This window comes from Bos grunniens, chromosome 24 (genome assembly GCF_055505025.1).
Source record: "Bos grunniens cultivar Pamir isolate PY7600 chromosome 24, Bosgru_T2T1.0, whole genome shotgun sequence".
Taxonomy (NCBI): domain Eukaryota; kingdom Metazoa; phylum Chordata; class Mammalia; order Artiodactyla; family Bovidae; genus Bos; species Bos grunniens.
In genome coordinates, this window is record NC_141188.1 from 2,638,936 (window position 1) to 2,659,379 (window position 20,444).

Consider the following 20,444-nt stretch of genomic DNA (forward strand, 5'->3'; position numbering starts at 1 on the left):
ATAATTTCTGCTCTAGCTCTGAAATCAACAGGGTTTTAATTCCTAAGGCTCATGACATATGACACCTGCCGGGGGACTGGGCAGCTGTTTAGTGGTTAGTACCTTTCTCAACACTTCAGAAACACCCAGCATCTCCCAGGTGAACTTCACTGTGGCTTCTAGGTATCAGTAGTTACTTTTTTAAAAGAAGAAATGGATTATATATGTTGAACTCCAGGAGCTACTAAATTATGTAAGGTTTTATGCCTTATCACATGTTTTTGGCAAGGTAAAGCTTCTTTTCAAGCGAGGGGCTCCCTTCATCTGGGACTGACAGGCTCAGGGAGGGCCCCGCACCTTCCTCCCTGGCCTGCTTCTTTGAATCACGGCTAGAGGCACAGCTATTTAGTTTTCCAGGGACCCAAAGAACTGAGGTTTTCCTCACGGCCCACCACGGGAGGGTCATTCAGAGTACAGTCATTTATGGACACTGTCAACCGTCTCTAGTCATTAAACATTTTCTACCACATCTTCTTCCATCAAAGATGTAAATTAAAAAAAAAAAAACCACAATCAAAAGGCTGTATTTTTATTTTAGAAAAAGGTGAAACATGAAAATTTCAAGACCGATCAAGACACGCTTAGATATGGCTTAAATCTAAGCTGTCAGACCTGACTGACTGTCCTTGGAGAAACACCACAAATATACATCCACCATCAATGACCATAACCTCAAATGCCACTTTTTCCATTAGAATAATCAAGGAGCGCCATTCAGAAATAATATTACATCCTGCATTTTATTCAATTCCATATGACAAAAATAGGAACCTAGACTAAGACATCCATTTCAATCAGTAGATGTGTCAAGCCACAGATTTCGTCATAAAAAATATTGGATCTGGGTAACAACTCTGCACTGGTTCAGGGAGGGCCCGGCCCTGCACGGTGCTGCAATAGAAAAATAAGTGTCTCTCCACCGTGCGGAGGGACAGCCTCACCCGGACACAGGCTGGGCAGTCTCACTGCCCGCCGCGAGCTGCCTTATGTACAGCACTTTACATTTCTCTTTTCTCACGGTATATACACATCTTTCTGGGAGGACAGAACACTACATGGTACCAAATACGACCCCCACCCCCCAAAAAAAAATCACACCAAAAGGGACACAGATAAATAATAACAACATTCACTGCTGAAACACAGCGACACCGAGCACCTGTTTTCTGTTCCCGACACAGGCACACCCTCACCCGTCCTGGGAGAAGAGAGGGTTCCCGGGGCTCACTCCATCCCACCTCTGTGGGAAACAGTGGGAGGGTTCCGTGCTCTTTTCCGACAGAAACCACCGCTAGGTCTGCTCATCTGTGAGGCTCTGAAACTCTGCTCAGTGACACGATGTGGTCTGCGCTTGCTGGGGCTCTGTTAGGAAGATCGTTCTAGAGCTCGGTCTCTGCTGAGGCGGCCGACTGCCTGCCTCCTTCCTCAAGGCTCGCCTCCCGGCGCTGCCCCCGGGCACGATGACCCGGGGGACCGTGCAGTCGGAGGAGGCCCCACTTTCAGACTCCGGCACGCGTGCAGCACACAGAATGAGGTAGAACACACCACCTGTCCACACGGCCTGGCTCAGCCGAGCCGCTTGCACCTGCCCGGGGCCCTTCCCTGACTCGGAGCAGCTGACCGTCACCAGCACAAGCCTGCACTTCGAGTGACTGGACCACAGTGCGCTTCGTTTGCTTCTGAGAAGGTAATAAATAAATCAGAAACCAGAACATGTCCCGCTTGTGATGGATTATACTGCCCGACACCCGGCACCTCTCGGTTTATTGGACACAACGCCAGGCCTGCAGGCAGTTGGGATCTGGTCCGCGGGCGTGCGAGGAAGCAGCAGCGGGGACAGCAAGATCACACCCGCACGGCAGCTGCTCGGCTCCCCCCTCCCGGCTTATGTTGGTGCCACAGCCCTAAGACGAGTTCACCAGAGTTCTGTTGGGGGTGGTCAAGCTTTTAAATGCGCTTTCTAGAAAAGTTAAATCACTCAATGTAAGAAATGGCAGGCCCTAGTTTACTGAGGAACGGAAAAGTCCTGGTGGTTTTCCTGGTTAAGGAGCACAGATTTCTCGTATCGTTTGACCTAAGACCGTAACAGCTTTTTTTTTTTTTTTTTTTTCATTTTCCTTCAATCAAAGTACTATTTATAAAATGCTTTACATCTTTTAAAATTTTCAAATTATAGACAAACCTCCCTAATACAAAATACTAAAAGTGCAATAGTATAAATTAAGAGTTTGCAACCACATTATACAAACATTACCTTTTTATTGTACAGCTTTGATAATGTGAAATATTTACTCACAACTGCTATAATGTTGTGAATAATTCACGGTGACGTCTGTCTGTGACTTGTTCCCAATTGCTGGGCTACAGACCACACTAGAGACCACTGTCCACATAGCAGCTACAGACATTTAAATTAAAAAAAAAAAAAAAAAAAGGCTTGTTATTGACAGGTGCTTGCACACGAAAAGCATGCTGTTTCCTAACAGAACTTCACGATTTTGCCTGCATGGAAATCACCCACTTATTTATAGTAAAACAAATCTTGCTTTAAAAAAAAAAATTCACATAGCCAGATGTATTCTGCAGTACAAAAGCTGCCGTTATAGTCAGGCTGCATTGTCTGTGACCCGCATCATCTGAACGTCATAAATTCTACAGGGGAAGGTGCTGTGCGGGACCGGCGTCAGGCGCACTGGACCACGTCATTGAGATAAGAGTTCTAAAGACAGAGTTCAAGTTTCTAACTAATTCCAACAAGACCACCGGACGAGTTTCCCTGGCACAGGGCGGGCTCTGGAGGGATGGAACGGATGTGGTCTGAGCCCCTTCGGCTTCCGAGGCGGCTCTCGGAAGACGTCTCTTTCTGACTCAGATCTATCTCCAAGGTTGCTGAGTTCCCAAGTTCACCTCGAAAGGCGCAACCGGGCAGCGCAGGAGGCCACCTCGGGCGGCCACCCGGTGACGTCTTTCCTGCTCCGGGTGAACCGAGAAGGAGACCCACAGGGCAGGGACGTGGCTAGTTAATCCCAATCTCCTTGTTATCCTCAATGAACCGTGTGAACGGCCGGCTGCCTCCCGTGTCCGAGTTGGCTTTGTCCAGCCCTGCGATGGGCGGGCTGCTGCCTGGACGTGCCTTGTCCAGCCCGGCGGCCAGGGAGCCCAGTGGGGGGAGGGCGCTCCCGCTGAGACTTACGGGCAGCTGGGGGAGGCCTCCGTTCTGGATGACGGAGATCTCGTTGTTCTTCATGGCCAGCCCGTTGGTGATGGCAGCAGCGTACTGGTTCCAAAAGCTGGGGTCCACGTTCATGGCCCGTGCGGCCAGATCCTTCTGGAACATCTCTGAGAACTTCAGGGCATCGCCACCCAGCAGGGCCATGGGGTTCTCCACCGACAGGCGGCGGCCACGCCTGGCGGGAGCGTTGTTCCACATGTGGGTGCCCATGTGCACCTGCGGGGACAGAGCCACACTCAGGCGTGAGCGCGCCCAGCCTCTGGTTACAGGGCATCCGGGGCCAGGGGACGCCTTCCAGCTCCTTTCCGTCCCCTCCTCCCCAGCCTGAGCATTCATCTGGGACAACAAACTTGTTAGGTGAGGTTTTCTGAACATCTGAGACATGAACCTGCAACACTCCTTTCGTCAAGTACAAGGCAAGCTGACCGATGAGCTGATGGACACTCCTATCAGTTCACAGCTTGACAGCATGATTTCCCCACTAAGGTGTCAGACCCACAGGCCACCTGGAGGGTCCCAAAGCTCCCCCCATACCCAGATCATCTTCTGCTTGTAACTCCTGCCTTTTCTGTGCCTTTCTCTGGTTTTCTCCCCAACAGAGAGGGAACGTCTGGGCACCTGTGGTCAGCAAGGACCTCAGGTGGCCTTCAGGAAGTGGAAACCACGTCCACAGTGCCTACTGAAGGGGGTTGCTGAAACCCCACATGCAGCTAACCTGGGCTAGAAAGCAGCACGCTGGCCTGAATGGCTCCGTGGTGCTGGCCATACAGCCTGCCTCCAGGGAAGATGGGCTGCCTCGCTGCATCTTGGATACCAACATTATATCATTGTACCGTTTGCCCCTGGCCCTCAGGCTGGGAAGCTTCTGCCAAATGCCCACCGGGCCCTCTTGGCAATCACGTGGACAAACCCACAGATCAAAGCCCTGGCCTCTGGACAGGATCAGCAGTGCTCGTGTCACGTGGAAGCATTTAAAAGCCTAGCTATTTTGGTATCAGTGACCCACTGGACTCAGGGCCGCAAGTGTGCATCTCCCCAACACCCTGCAGCCACTTAGGCGGCACCAGCCTCTCAAGGGGAGGACAGACCGGCACGGAAGGCAAGCTCCTCACTGGGCCCTGGACGTGCGTGGGAGCGCCACATGGAACACGCATACCTGGGCACACATACAAGGCAGACTCGTCCATAACACTCATAGACACGGCACATGCACGCTCTCTTGGGGGTACCCCTCAGCCAGGACCACAGGAGGTGAGGGGGGTCCCGGGCGACCCTCACCTTGAGGTTGCCCTTGGTGGTGAAGGCTCTCCCGCAGATGGTGCAGCCAAATGGCTTCTCCCCAGTGTGGGTGCGCTCATGGATCTGCAGGGCGCTGGCCGAGGAGAAGGTCTTCCCACACGACTGGCAGTTGTGCTGCTTGGGGGTCCGGCGCGGTGGGGGGGCCAGCATGGGTGCGAGGCCAGGGCTCATCACCGTCGGAGGCCCAGGGGGCACCTGGACGGCAGCTGGCAGCGGCGGACCCTCGGCCAGCAGGCCGGCCTTGCTGTGCCCGTTCACTTCCGTTTTGATGGTGGTGGGCGTGGAGCCAGGGCCCAGGCTCGGGGTGCCCTGGCTGGGACCTAGAGTAAAGTTGGGGTCAAGCAACTGGGGAGGCAGCTCTCGCAACCTGTGGGTCAGTAAGTGCTGCTTTAAGTTACCCAGTGTGGAGCAGCCGCGCCCGCAGACCGCACACACGAACGGCCGCTCCTTGGTGTGGCTGCGGAGGTGGATCTCCAGGGCGCTCCTGCAAGCAAAGGGCTTGGCACACACACGACACACAGTGCTCGCACACTTACCCCGATCGCGGCTCAGGAACAGCAGGCTAAAGGGGGCCTCCTCCTTGACGGCCGGCCGGCACGGGTGGGTGGCCGTCAGGTCCAGCGCCCCTCCATTCTCGGGGCCGGGGGGCGGGCTGTCCGGCTTCTCCGTCTTCAGCGGGGTTTCCTGGGGCTCCTCCTGGGCGCCAAGGCCCGGGGACTTGGAGGGCAGGCTCTCGCTGTTACTGTTTCCGGGTGACAGGGCCTGCAAGGAGGAGGACGACTCAGACAGGGCCGGGCTGCCTGCACTCCGGCTCTCCAGGTCGCCCACCGCCGAGGACGAGTCGTTGCTCAGACGGTCGCTCTCCCCAGACCCGTTCTCCAGAGACTTGAGGGCACTCAGCTGCGGACAGCTCATGACCGAGTCCATCATCTTCATCTGGTTCTCCAGGGCGGCGATGCTGGAGATGACAGAGGGCGGGGAGGGTGGGCAGGAGCCCGAGAAGGCCAGCAGTGGCTTGTTTGGGTCGCCGGCCGCGTCCTTCAGCTCTGCGTCATCCTCCAGGGAGTTGTCGTCCATGTCGTCGTCGCAGGCACTCAGAGCATCGGCGGCCTTGTCGTCGTAGGGCAGCACAGCGTCCATGGCGTCCTGGAAGCCCTCGGGCAGCGGCGTGTTGGGGATCTGGCCCCCCATGTGCATGCGGATGTGCTGCTGAAGCACCACGGCGTTGGTGAACTTCTTTTGGCAAATGGGGCAGGAGTGCTGCACACGCAGGGGCGGCTTGGCGCGGTGCACGCCGAAGTGCGTCTTCAGGTTGCCCTTGGTGGTGAAGGCACGCCCGCAGATCTTGCACTTGAAGGGCCGCTCGCCCGTGTGCGTCCGGTAGTGCATCTTCAGGGCGCTCTGGCAGCTCAACACGCGGTGGCAGATGACGCACTGGTTGGGGTCTGTCATCTTCTTGTCTATGTTCTCCACCAGCTGCTGCAGCTTGGAGGTTTCGGACGTTTGCATAGAGTCGAGCAGCCCTCCGAAGGGGAACTTGGCCTTAAACGGCTCGGCCCCGGCCGGGAGGACCGGGCTGCAGAGGCCTGGGGATGCGCTGCTGTCCGCCAGGGCAGACGTGGTGGAGACCTGCCCCGCCGTGGCCGGGAGGTCCCCTACCCTGGCGTTTGTGCAGGGCAGGCTCACGGGCTCGGTCTTGGGCAGGGAAGATCCACCGGGTGCTGGCTGCGGGGATCCCGCAGCCACCGGGACGCCTGCCTCGGAGCTGGTCAGGCCTGGGGACAAAGAAGGGCACTCGCTGGACGCGGGTGAGGGCCGCTGCGGGGAGCGGCTGGCGGGGGTGAGGCTGGGGGAGTCCACGTAGCTGCCGACGCCCACGCCTGGGAGGGTGGGTGGGAGCTGCAGCCCCACTGAGGTGGGCACAGTGGGCAGCGCTGGCTTGCTGTCCAGCCAGGTGGTGACCGGTTTCTCTGGCGGCAGCGACATCCCGTAGGGAATCCCAGAGCAGGTGGGCACGTTGTCCAGGTACTCGGGCACCGGGTAGGGGTTCATCTGGATGTGGGGGTACTTCTCCTTGTGCCTCTGGAAGTGCACCTTCAGGTTGCCCTTGGTGGAGAAGCGGTTCCCGCAGATGTTGCACTTGAAGGGCCGCTCGCCCGTGTGCGAGCGCAGGTGGATCTGCAGGGCACTGTCGCTCCCGAACACTTTGGCGCAGAACCTGCACTTGTGCTTGAAGAAGGGGTCCTCAGTGCTGGCCTTGGGCTCAAACACCGACACGTTGGGGGGCTTGCCCTTGCGGTGCTTCATGAGGGCTGACAGGGGGTCCAGCGCGTTGGCCGTGGCCGCGATGCTGACCAGCGGGTTGGGGAAGATGACGGTGCTGGCGGAGGTCTGAGGTAGCAGTGGGCTTGGCAGGCTGGGTGTAGAGGTGAGCAGCGGCCCGGGCCCCAGGGCGGGGGGCGTGGGGGCGTTCTGTGGCCGGGAGGCGCACCCCGAGGCGCCGGCCGCTGGGGTGGAGGCCGTGGAGGTCGCGGGGGCACCGGAGCACGCGGGGGCACCGGGCTCCGGCACCGAGGGGCCTCCGCCCGCGACGTGCGGGGTGCTGGCTGTGGACGCCGGCGCAGCCAGGTGCTGGGGGCCCTCGTAGGCCGCCGGTGGGGCGGCGGGTCCCTGCGCCGTGGCCGCGGGGCCGGTGCCGGCCGAGAGTGGCAGGGTGGGGTGCGCGGCCGGCCCGGGGTGCAGCGGCGGCCGGGATGGCGGCAGCGGGCGGCTCATGAGGGCCACCTGGCTGCGGATCTGCTCGATGAGCTGCAGCTGCTGCACCTGCTGCTGCTGCAGGGCCACGAGCTGCTCCAGGATCAGCGGGAGGGCCGCGGCCGCCACGCCACCGCCCGGGCCCGCCGCGCCCGCGGCCCGCGAGGTCTGCGAGAACTGCGCCACGGCCACCTTGGTGCTCAGGAGGGTCTCCAGGGTCACGTTGGTGCTGGGCATGCCGTAGGCCGCCCCGGGGGCCGGCTCGGGGCCTGGCGGTGGAGGCGGCTGCCCCGCATGCGCCGCGCCCGGGCCCTGGAAGCCCTTGTCCGCGGGCGCGCCCACCTCCATGGGCTCGTCCTCCCGCTCCGGTGCCCTCGCCTCCACGGCCTCCCCGCCCTCCGGGGCCGCCGCCGCCGCTGCCGCCGCCTCTTCGGCAGCCTCGCTGTCCGCGCGCTCACTGGCCGAGCTGGCTGGGGACGCCTCGGGGAAGTCCTCGGAGGGCGGGGCGGGCTCATCCTCGCCCACGATCAGCACCAGGGGGTTCTTGGTGCAAGCCTCCTTGTGCGCCAGCAGGTCGGCCCACTTGAAGAACTCGGCGCAGCACTTCTCGCACACGTGCGTGTCCTCGCCTCCGCTCCGGCTCTCGTTGCCGCTGTCCGCGTCCTCGGCGCCCTCCCCGGGGGCCGCTGAAAAAGCAAGACATTACATCAGCCGGGTCTCGAGAGACAGCCCGCCCTCCATCTCAAAATTTTGCACATAAGTAAAATCAATATTTTTTATTCTGTACAAATTACCCCACTTCAACATTTCTGACGTCCTGGCGTGTGTATTCTGACTCTTTCTAGCTAGCTAATCATTTTCTTAGCACAATCCATCAAATTATGAGGCTCTATCAATTGTGGATACTGCTTCTTAATGAAATTCCATAGAAGCCATTGATTTCCAATATTTTCATACAATCTGCAGCCACCCTGTCTGTTGGGTACAAAGCCAGCCTTCGATGGGCTCATTAGGACTCCCCTACCATCCGGCTTCCTCATTTCCAGCAAAATCAGAGATGCCTTTGCCAGTTCGCTTAACATTGCTAAACTAATCTGTAACCTTTCAAACTCACGTCAGCACCTGACAGGGGAGCCGGCTGCAGCCTCTCTCCTGGGCTCGGACCACGGAGATTTATTATCTTTATGCCGTGCGGAGACATTACAGATTTAATGTAATTCTACAGAACCTTTCAAATCAATGGGCATTTATTTCATGGAGGAAATTTCAGCTAAATACTTTCATTTGTAAATATAACAAAGAATATATAAGCACTTCTTACATCTCTGCTCAGAAAAACAATCTCCCCGACTTGCAGTTCGATCCACACATCAATCCTGTATCTTTTTAGCGGGTGCACTTGCCTCCAGATACAGTACGTTTCTACATTTCAGGATTCACCAAACGAATACCATCAATATAGTCTGTGCCTAAAATTAATCATGTTTAATACAATTAATTGCCTCTGTCAGATGCAATATTTCTTGGCAAAATGAACCAAAATTATATGTTACTGTTACTAGCCAATCGTGTCCCACAGATTGTTAACAAACTAGAAATTATATATTTAAAGTTCATTTATGTTGACATGTTTAACATGAGAATGTTGTAGTCAGACACACTTTTTGTACCTATTTTCATCTATTCACATAGAAAGACTTAGCAAATTATATGCTTGTGCCATGGTGGAAACCCTCTAATTGGTTACACATGTTTAATTACTGTTGTAGGCAGCGACTTGCCGACTCCCGTTACCCTCTTGTGCCGAATAACAACCCTGTATAATGAATGATTCTCATTCACACCTGATCAAATAAATAGCTATACAGGAAGGAGAAACCAACATCCGAGGACATGCCCAGCTCCTATTTTCGGGGGGAGGCTGGGGTGACAGGCAGCCCTCAATGGGGTGCTCAGGCTCCCTGTGCCAGCCTGGGTAAAACTGCCTTGCAACTGCTTTTTGTCAACTTGCGGATGGAGTGACAGCAACAAATCACCTGGACAGAGACAAGTGACAGCCTCAAGCCGGCCCTTTGTTGTCGTGCGCAGTGGAGTGTGAGCGCCACGCACCCTCAGGTCCATATCCCCGAAAACCATTGACTGTTGAAACATCAACAAATGGATTTGCTGAGAAGCCTCCATGTTTTCTCGTTTAGGGTTTTAGGGAAGGAAGGATTCGGCACTGATTTCAGTAGAGAAATCTGACTTGTAAAAAATATCCAGTGAAAACATTTAGTCCCTCCGCTAGAGGAGAAAATAAAACTATAATTCGAAGCTGGTCGGCTGCTCCCCGCGAGGCTGCTGTTTCCAGGTAATTTATACGTGCCTTTAAAAAATTATTAGTGGTGTTCAATTAGCATTTTCTTAACTGGCTCAACCATTTGATGGGGGAAAAAGTTAGAGCTGCAGCCCATAAAGACCTGCTAGACTTTTAAACTAAATTCAGTGCTGAAGCTCAGACTGCAAGGAGTCTCCTTACTGCACAGAGGCAGGAGCGGAATCGGTGTCTGTAATGAGGTCGAGTGTAGCTGGAAGCAAAGACATGGCTGATTTATACTGCAGATAGCAGCGTTAACAAAATAAATACTTGGAGTACTTAACTTTGCTCTATGTATGCAAAATCTGATCTGAAACTTGCAAGGGTTATGGAACAGGGCAGGGAAAAAGCCTCAACTCTTCAGGTAAATAATTTCTTAATGATAAGAAAACACGGGCTATCTCACATTTTAGTTCACCTATTTTAAAAAGGCAAAGAATCTCTACAATTTGTTTATAACAGTGGGTTGTTCTCCTGCAGACCCACATAATAAAAAAAGCACTAGTGGACATTTTAAAAAGTTCATCTGCATTAAGCAATCAAGTTGGAATCAGTGTTATACTGTATCATAAATAGTGTAATTATCAGAACACAAAATATTCTAAAAGTTAATTTTAACACTTTAAAGCTATGATATAAAATGCCAGCCATAGTCTTCATAGAGTTTTAATTTTAATACTTTTTAAAAAGAAAACTACAAAAAAAGAGAAAAATACAGAGAAATTAAATACTGCTAATTTTTTGAAAAATTATTTTTACATCTTTATTCCCCAGAGAAGAAAAAAATGTATAACTTACATGGTACACAAAAGCATTCACATGGTATATACGTTTACAGTTTTATACAATTAAACACAGTGTATGTTTTGTCCAAAGAATATTTTTCATTTTCTTTTCCAAAAAATTATGATTGAAGTACAGTTGATTTACAATGTTGCACCAGTTTCAGGTGTACAGCAAGGTGATTATTTTGTATATACACATATTTATGTTTTATTTCTGTATTCTTTTTCAGATTCTTTTCCATTATAGATTACTAAAGAATAACAGTTGAATATATAAAAGTTGAATATAGTTCCCTGTGCTATACAAGAATATATTTTTTAATATGGAGTATGTATTGGGGACAATTCACTGAGAAAACACTTGGAAATTGGCTGATTGCTGGATCACTTTAAGTGCAACGACTGCCAGAAGAATTTACGTTAACTTTCATCTTTACAAATGAGCATTTCCCAGATTTTCTTTGTAACACATTATGGCATGTGAAATAAGGAAACAGGATTTTATTTTACACTGTACTTTTCTCTAAGGTTTTAAGAAACCCAAATAAATCTCTATTTACTTTAAAGATACATTTTAACATTTCCATTGGCTTTTTTCATGTACTAAGTATGTGGGGTTCACCTGCAAAGTCAAGAAAGCTGAGAAGGTAATTTCCTCCTGCCCCCACTGCAGGTGGGCAAAATTATAACTGTGTCTCAACTGTAGAAACCATGCACAGAATAATAATATTTAAGCACTATCTACCAAATAATAAGCCATTTTGTTTAAAGGAAATTGATAATTACCTAAACACAATGAAGATATTCTTGCCAAAGTAAAATAAACTTGCATTGTACGCCTCTAAAATCGAAGAAGGAAAGCAAAATTGAAGAGAGGAAATAGGGTGAAAATGGCATTCTGAACATTAGGGCCTGTTAGTTCATTATGTTAATGAACCTAACTAAACAGTTGTTGGATTTTACAAAGTTTCATAATAAATTTGCCTTTTAACTAAAACATATTTAAAAAACTACAATCAGTGAAGAAAAAAAATTCCTCAATACAATTCATATTTCGTATTGAGGGCAAATAATTTAGCATCACCACCTATGGTTTTTCTTACTGGGGTCTGCATGAAATACGGTAACATGATCACTTCAATTGTTAATTTCTACTTGTTTCACTATCAAATCTGAGTGGGATTAGCATTCCATGAAAGTTATAGAGAAGCACAAATTTCACAAGACAGTCTTGAATGCAATGAATACAAATGAAAAGACTCTAATACGTCACGTGTGGAATAGAAATTTTGGGTGCATATTTTAAGAACGTTTTTAAAGAACAACAAGCACTTCAACTGAATTGGTTGGGAGAGAAGAACCAAAGCGAGCCTGTTTCACTGGGGACAGAGCTCTTTAGAAGCAGCAAGACCGCACTTGAGCCCAGAGTGAAAGCAGCGACCTTATGTCGCGTTCGGGGTGAGACGCAAAATAAGTTGTTATAACTTGCTTCTCGTTACAGTGGCTACACGCATCGTGTTACAGCGTAGACATGCTAATCTGGAAGTACTTATCTTTAAAAAAGTGCTTTCTATAACAAGAAAACCCTTATAGGAAAGATCTGACAGCAGCTCCAAATTTTATCATATAACGTCTAAAGTCCTTTAATCCTGCCATTGTTTTAAGCCACTATTGTGTCGGATTCAACTATCTTTTAATTAAACTTACATTGGAAACTGGCTTTTGCATTCTAAAAGTAGAAGTTATTATATCCATTTGTTGATATGGCTTTAAAATTTTTGTTTCACGGTAAAGCCATGTCCATGAGCCACTGTAACAACAGTACAAGTTTGAGAAATTTATTTCCAATGCAATAGGAAATTCTTTCTTCCTAAAAGGGACAATTGAAAAACAAGCATTGTTAACATTATCATTAATGTCAAAATAATTTATTTTTTGCATATTGGCAGATCAATGACTTAAGAGACTTAACTGCACATAGTCAGGGGCTTAGACTGTGCAAGGGTTAGAACTAGTGGAGAAAAATGCCAACCAGTGCACCCAGGAACAGAACTTAGGCAGGAATCTTCCCTTCTTGGTTAACAGGAGTATTTGGTCAAGGTTACTTTCTGAAAGTGCCACACAGCTTTCCTGGACTGACTGTCAACGAGAAGAAGGAGCTGTTGTGAAAATAACCTTATTTTGCTAACATGAAGGATGCACTGGCCATGGCTGCCAGCCCGGCGATGGGGTCTGTTCTCCTGGACGCAGTCAGGAGGAGGGACACGCAGGAGCTGAAGCTATTTCAATTGGAGAGGAAATGTGCAATTAGTTTACAGCTAGCCCCACACTTACTATTTATACATGAGATTTTCAGGGCTTCTAACGCTCACCATTCAAGCACTCCTGAGCACGTGCGCCACAGGAGGGGCAAAAGGCTTCCCTCGCCTTTCAGAGAGAGGCCTCCAACCTAGGGAGGGCCTCAACGGCAGTATTAAAAGTACATATTTTCCCCCTTCTCACTAATAAAAACACAGAGGATGTTTAACAAAAATGTCCCCTTTATAACTCTCTGGGTGTGAAAGGACCTCCCCTTGCGCCATCTCTCTCTCAGCTCCAATTCCCGGTCTGCTATACAATATACAAGGATCATGTTATACAGGGATCAGGTCTTCACTGCCTGCAAAAGCTAAGGTGGTCTTCCAAGTAGAGATGACCTGGCAGAGTGCTTACATGCCCGATGATCTTTTTAAGCTACAAGTAAAAAGCATCACTGTAATATTGATGAGAATATTTGCCACATGACGCTTTCCTAAAAAAATTCTAAGTGGAGTTCTCAGTAAGGCGTTTTTATTCTCTGCGTCCTGAGGGCAGTACCTTGTAAATAAGTAACCACTTACACAGAGCAGTAAACAGGTGTTTGATAATTTTGTTGATCAAGCTCAAACTTTCACCTTGATTCTGCTACACTTTTTAATTCCTTTTAACAAGAGGAGAAGCAAAAGTTGTCCTTTATGGGAAAACGAATGTTAACCTCTTCACTTTAATTAGTAACTGGGAAACGCACGTGGGTCTCGAGGAAAGGAAACTGTACTTTTCTCCTGTGCCTTTTCCATCCCTTAAAAATCTAAGAAGCATTTTTCAAGTTTTCCCAAATTGTTAGGAGACACTATTTTCTTGCAAATTAATTCTTTTTAACTCCTTATGATAGCTTTGAATCCCATAAAGAAAGATGAATTATCACATACTGAGCCCAAGCTGTGAAACAGGAGGAGACAAATAGAGACCCCTACTGTGTTTAACAATGTAGAAGAAATTCCAGACGCGATAGAAAAATTTTGTCCTTTCCCTAGACCTCCAAGCGTGTGCGCTCGGAGCCGGACAGCGGAGGGCGCTCGCGCCTCGCCCAAGCCGCGCTGACCCGCAGGCCGGCTTCCGCCGACTCAGTGGCCCACGCCTCAAATGTGTTAAGGACAGACCACCTGTGGCACAGGCACCAAACGCCTTCTGTTTAAAAGGTTTGCGGGTTCTCCTCTGCGGGGTGAAGCACCGGGGAGGGAGAACACTGTTTCCTTTATGGACGCACGCAGCTGGAAAGCAGCCACAACGTTCACTTGTCTTAACTATCTGCCCGACGCTGTATCAAATAATAAGATGTTTGTTGCACTTCAAGGTTGCACAATCGTTCTTTCATTCAGATGTTATGCTGTAATCACCCTTCCGATGAATGCACGGATATCACTATCTGTGCCTCACGAGCAACGCACAAACCTGAAATTCGGCGGCCAATGCAGACCATTTCGATCAAAACTAGGGGAGGGGAAAGCACGGTTTGTGCTGGGTCACTTTTTTGGTCCAGATAAACTCACACATGAAGCTAAACGAGCTACTCCACCATGCATCTATGCAGACAACTGCCTAGGTCCTCCCCCAACTCCTCACTTTCCATATCCACCGGCACGACGATAAAGAAATAAGCCAAGCCTCTCGGATGTACAAACACCTGGCCTGAAGAACCCCACAGCTGCGCACACTGCGCCGTGTCCAGGAAGAAGGCGCCCATCCATCGACTGTAACCGTCGACTCCTGCACTCGGTCTCAGGTTATTAAATCATTTCCAGGATTTGCCATCACCTCTGCACACTGTTCCATTTCTACAGGGGAAGTTTACACATGAGCAAAAAAAAAAAAAAAAATCCTCCAGGAAAAGCTCTGCCCGGGGTCTGAAGCCAGCGTCTGCCTGCGCTGAGCCTACAGTCAACAATCAAACGGCGGTCTGGAGAGGGCACTCAGCAAAGAGGACCAGGAATGCCGAAGAATTAAGACCAAGAGCCACGGCACCTGCAGGGTTAATTAAACAGTTCAAGATGTAACAGCCGCACAAAAGAAAACGGGTCTCTCTCCCTCTTGGAGAACTATAAACACTTGTGCTGAACTAGCCGGGCATCTGATAAGCCCAGCAGCACAGGGCAAACCTGTGGGTCTCCAGTCCACTCTCAGAGCCAGTGTTAACACTTAACAGAACACTGGTGAGTCCTGTTGCCAAGGTCAACAGCGCAGATGCACTAATTGTATTATGAGCTTGACATCTAGTGGCCACCCCTGGCAGGGCAAAGCAGGCAAAGGTTAAACCAGCAGGTCTGTTGCAGCAGTGCTCTGAGCCACCCACCTTTGGTAGAGCAGTAGGAAGCTGCCAGTCCCCTGCAAGCCCACCTTCTCACAGATTCCAGGCCACCAGGCAGGACCCTGTGCGGCCCCAAGGCTTCCCGGAACACAGAGGGGGAGGGGTCCGGGATGGTCAGCAGGACTAATCCAGGATGCCTGGAAAAGACAGGCCCACGGAGGGGCGCCGGGATGCCACCCCAGAGCCTCAGGTCTCCCTGGACCCGAGCTCTTGCCTTTAATTAACAAACAGGCCAACCCTGATCTCTCACATAAACAGAGCCCATTACATTATTTTATTATTTCAATTAATATTTCACACTTGCTGTGATACGACTTGCCTTACTCGTCAGCTTGGAAATCACACGGTTAACTGCTTTCGAGATCACAGAAGTGTTCAAATTAGAGAGAAAAACCTAAGGATAGGGCTTAAGTTTATGTCAAGTAATAGTGAAAAACAAAAAAATCTAAGGACAGGGCTCTTTTGTAAAATATAAAAGTTTATGTAGAGTAATAGTAAAACGTTCAATGTCTACATAGATTTTATTTACGCCTGGTCTTATACGAAGTGTGGGCAGCATCACACATGCTGTGATAGCAAACCTGGCCCACCGGCAGTGGAATCAGCTCTCGTTCTCACGAGGCTGTTGTTATCCTGGCAACTGGTCAAGAAACCATGAAGGAAATGAAAACTAACAAAACAACAAAACCTCTTCCTCTTCTAAGTAGTATTTAACAATTCTCCTTCTTGAAACTATTTCCAGCCTTAAAGGATGGGGCATGACCTCATTGGCAGTTAAGCAGGTTTTTATTTCATGCAAATAAAATACTTACATTTAAGGATGTTAAATTCTAACTGGTGTTCAGTACAGAACGGAAACCTTGGTTGCACCTTTGCTGAATTCTCCCCAAAAGAAAACGTTCTCAGAGCTATCTTGGGGTGAATGGCAAAGCCTCTTAGAGACTGTAGTTGAAAATGAAATCTGACCCACTTTTGCCTGCTTTTGCCATCATCTTGTATACAAAAAATAATCAGCTTGCTAAGTAATTCCTGCTGTTGGTCCATACCTTCTTCCTTTTCTGGATCTAAACAGATCTAAAAATATTGGATTATGTATAGATTGTGGAAGTTTAAATGTGCCTTAAAAAAATCCCTCTTACATAATCAGCTCTTTCTCTGTACGGTGGGAATTAATTGGCAGACTTTTTATTGGTCGCCAAATTATGCATTTTTAAATAGATTAGGATTTTAACTGCCATTTTAAAAATAAATGTTTGCAAATTCTCCTTTTCCTTTCCCCTCCTGCTTAACTTACTCCTTACCTTTCATGTTTCAGAGAAAACAGTCTGCCTACGGATGTTAGAAAGTGGCTTCTGTATTGTTTCCTTTGCAATGCTGAATTGTAAGTGTGTGAGTGAGTGCCCTGAGCGCTGAAGGCAAACCGTGCACAGACAGATAAAAGAGAAAAGATCTCAGCACCCAGGGCTGGGGGCCTTCTTCCCCTTAATTTAAACACAGTCTTTGAATACCACTGGTAAAGTCTTAAATCACAGGATCACCACATTTTAAAGGATTTTTAAGATAGCCATGTAACTGTGAGTTGGCAGAAAATAAAAAACAAACAAGATACAGGATGGCAAACTGATTTAAATTATAACATTCTTTTGTTCTTCCTCATATACATATTTTCCTCCTAACGACAATAAAATATATCCCTCCTAATTTGTATTTTATCCAATGAAGGATAGCAATAATACACCTTTTAAAGCTCTTAGTAGGAGTGTAAGTGCTGTTCCATCATTAGAAGTTTTAATTAATTTTTCTTAGAACAAAAACATTCAGCTGGCTCAAAGGATTTCCATATTGGTGGCATACATTTAATTAACTGAATCCTAAAACTGCATCCCATTTATTTCTAAATTTTCAGAAACAGGAAGGAAATACTTTGCAATTTTAAAAGATAGTACCTATTGGGAATGTAAGTCAAGTCCCAGCCATCCTTAAAACACATCTTTAACAACCGAATAACTTTAGAACTTTATGTAAATCTTTATCACTTTTTCCCGTTCTACATACGTCATCATAGTTCACTTTTGCAATAAGGTCTGGAAAGTGCTAAGGCATTTTTGGATAGCTGTCTTTTCACTGCTTGCCTAAAAACTAAAGCCTGAAAAATAACAGTCACATTTCTATTTTAAAAGAAATAAAGCCTTTTACTGTAAATTGATGTGACTGTGCACTCTGCCCCGCCCATACCATACTAAAAATTTTGCATAGAATATTTGTGTTTCATGTCATTATCAAGAACTTTCAATTTTATTGCAGGCATTTACTGCTTTAATTAACATGTAACACCCAAAGTGATACAAAGGAATTATTTACTTCCTTTCTAAAACAATGTAAACTTAGTTCACTTATAACTTGATGCATAGTTTATTTCCACTGCTTTTAACAAAATATAATTCTGAGAATATCTGAATTCATGGTGGAGTGATTTAGTTTTCACAACCATTTATCTTAAAAAAAATATTTTACTTAATTCTCCTCCTAATGGCGATCAGCACAACAGAGTAATACATACATGAACATTCCTTAAGTGAACAGAGAACAGAGTATCTTTTATGCTCCATGAACAATCAGCTTCAGAATAATTAAATCAGAAAGAACTATTTTTTAAACAGTTTTCCGGAACAATCGCGGGAACACACTCCTTGACTGAGACTCAGCCCCAGACAGGCTATTTTTGGCCTGTTGCAAAGTATGATCAGGAACTGTGGCAATATCTTGATTACAACTCTGAATGATTGTGAAAAACATAGCCTAGACAAAAACTTTAATCCCATGGTGGGTTAAAAGAAAAAAAAATCCTGAATATGTTTCACCCCTAAATAAATTCAGTAACAACAAGGGGAATTCAAAAGAGAACTTGTGAATAATTTACTCCATCTTAGGTTTTCAAATAAGGGCTCTGGACCCCTCCACATGCTACACTAGGAGGTTCACCATGCTCGCATTTCTGAAGTGAAATTAAAAATGAATAGCAGTGTCTCAGCTTGTTAATTGTTAAATACAAGGGGTTTTACTCTATTAATTAAAATATGCTTTAATAAAAAGAGACATTGCACATTTTGATAACGACCCTACAAAGCTGAGAAGTATTTACATTGTTGCATTTTGGGGCGGCTGTGAAAGCCGATTTTAAGCTATTCAGGAGCCACAATAATAAAGCTTTAAAATTCCTCACTGGGATGCAATGTAGTTCTTTTGAAGGAAAGACTGTCTTTCTCATTCGGCAGAAATAAATCCATTCATTTGATCATGTAGTCATTGAGGGCAATAGAAAACAAACCAAGTGTGAGAAATTCTATGTGATGAAGTAAACAAAACAAAAAAAAATCCATTTCCATGACAAAAAGATTCTTTGTCCTTAATCTACCCACCATATGCAAGCGTTTCTTTTTAGCATATCTCCCGTTCTAATCTTGGGTGACCAGGCGACACAGATAAGAACCTCTTACCTCCGCTGCGACAAAAAAGACCCTCACGAGTTCACGAATTTTATTTAATTCCTGAATTCCCAGCCGCGTAAGAAGCCTTTGCTCCCTTCTCCATTCCGATGTGGACGAATACCTGCTTTTGCAAACTTTAGGGCACCGCTCGCTAAACTCTTCAACTCCTTTTATTTTCTGCAGCCTAGTTCCCAAAGCAAAGATGCGTATCTGCTCTAAACCACTTATAATAGGTTAATCCAAAAAGTTGGCCGGCCTGTTTCGTAAGGATCACACTACTCTGTGCCCGGGCTCCGGGCAAGTGCAGGGTCGCCCCGCGTCCCGCGATAGCCCCGCGGCCGCCCCTCCCGCACCCTGGGGACCCGCGGGCGGCGCGAGGCCCGAGCCTTCACTTTCCCGGGCTGGGGCGCGCCAGGCCAGCCCGCTCTTGGCCCGGAGCTTACTTTCGCGGCTCCTACCTTCCCTCCTGGATGGGCAGGAAGTCCCTACCCTCCAGCCGACTGCAGAAGTGGCCGCGGCGCCTCCAAGAGCAGGAAAAGGCCCAGAAAACCGAGAAGCGACAGAAGCGTGCCGGGGTCCTACCGCGTGCACGACCACCCCCCGCGCCGCGGGGCAGCTCACCCGGGGTTAATTCCCAAGGCGGCCATTAGGAAAGGCCAGGCCACACCGACTTCCTACTCGCCTCGGAATGGGATCGCTGGTTTGTCGGCGCGCCCGGACCTCGCGGGCTCCGCGGCCCTCGGGGCACACCGGGCGCCGCTGGCCTGCCGGGGAGGGAGAGGCCGCGGTCAGGGCGGCGGATCCGCTCCGAGAGCTCACCGCCTGGGGCGCCGGGCGCCGAACAAAGCTGCCCCGGCCCGCATCCGGCGGTGGGAGACCCCGGGACGCGTCCCCGCCGCCGCGCTTTCCCGAGTGGGCGCCGCGATCGCAGAGGCCAGCCCCAGTGTCCAGGCGTGGTGAGCCTGGGGGGCGGCGCGGAGGCGGCAGCTCGGCCCCTCCCGCCCGCGCCCGGCTAGGCGCGCTGGCCTCCGTGGGGCAGCGCGGGCTCCCAGCGGTCCCCGAGCCCTGGCGCCTCCGCGCGCAGCTCAACTCCCGGCGGCCGAGCCAAGTTTACTTCGCCCGAAACTCCCGCGCCGCGCGCTCCGGCGGAGGAACGGATCCCCAGGCTGGCCTGCCCGGGTCGAGCGCCACACGTCAGGCACCGGCTCGCGGGAGCCCGGGCACTTTCTGGGTCCGCGGGGCCCACGCTCCCTCCAGACGCCCGGCCGCCCCGCGATCCGCGGCCCCTCACCGTGCTCGGGAGCCCCGTCCGGCGGCGGCAGCTCCTCGTCCGACTTGAGATGCTGGGGCTTGGCCTGCTTGCGCCGAGACATGCTGCTAGCGGCGCGCGGGCCCCTCGCAGGGCAGCGGCATCAGCGGGGCGGCCGGCGGGGACGGCGCGGGGCTGCCGGGCGGGCGCGGGGCGCGGGGCGCGGGCGGCGGCGGCGGCTGCGCGGGCCGCGCATGGGGCTGAGCAATTAGGCTGGTGAATAATGCATGGCTATTAGCAGAGGGCCGCGCCGATTGGCCGGCCTCCAGCGGACTCGGGCGGCCTATGCAAATGAGGCCGCGCTCGCAATTAGCGGCCGCGCGGCGAGGAGGGGCCGTCGCCTGCGGGACCCGGGCGCGCGACCGGCGCCGCCTCACATCGCGGGCTCCGCGCTCTTCGGCGCCCGGTTGCGGCCCGGCGGGCCGGGAGCGGCTCTGGCCGCGGCGGCCGCCCGGACCCAAGCGCAGGCAGCAAACTTTGGCGGCGTCCGCGCGGCGCCTCTCCGCCGGCGCGCCGGGC

General features: G+C 50.2%; 1 protein-coding gene and 1 long non-coding RNA gene across 3 annotated transcripts; one reads left to right on the top strand and one right to left on the bottom strand.

Annotated features, from left to right (window-relative positions):
* Positions 1-760: 760 nt before the first annotated feature.
* Positions 761-20,053, bottom strand: SALL3 (spalt like transcription factor 3). Of its 2 annotated transcripts, XM_086372108.1 has the most exons (4): positions 19,908-20,051; positions 5,107-8,010; positions 4,550-4,890; positions 761-3,487 (listed from the first exon to the last, which is right to left on the bottom strand). In XM_086372108.1, exons 1-4 carry the CDS (start codon positions 19,987-19,989, stop codon positions 3,056-3,058), a joined length of 3,759 nt encoding a protein of 1,252 aa, XP_086228234.1. In that variant the 5' UTR covers positions 19,990-20,051; the 3' UTR covers positions 761-3,055. The 2 variants fall into 2 exon arrangements, with proteins under 2 accessions (XP_086228234.1, XP_086228233.1); XM_086372107.1 differs by having other exon boundaries at positions 4,550-8,010; positions 19,908-20,053.
* On the top strand, positions 9,139-11,050 carry LOC147345830 (uncharacterized). The gene is made up of 3 exons (XR_015153367.1): positions 9,139-9,439; positions 9,520-9,674; positions 10,696-11,050. It is a non-coding gene; the product is annotated as an uncharacterized LOC147345830 (long non-coding RNA).
* Positions 20,054-20,444: the final 391 nt, after the last annotated feature.

Coding starts and splice junctions, on each gene's coding strand:
- SALL3 (XM_086372107.1), bottom strand. CDS start 19,989: ATGTCTCGGCGCAAGCAGGCCAAGCCCCAGCATCTCAAGTCGGACGAG. Junction 8,011..19,907: donor GGACGGGGCTCCCGAGCACG/GTGAGGGGCCGC, acceptor TTGCTTTTTCAG/CGGCCCCCGGGGAGGGCGCC. Junction 3,488..4,549: donor CCACCAAGGGCAACCTCAAG/GTGAGGGTCGCC, acceptor CTGTCCCCGCAG/GTGCACATGGGCACCCACAT.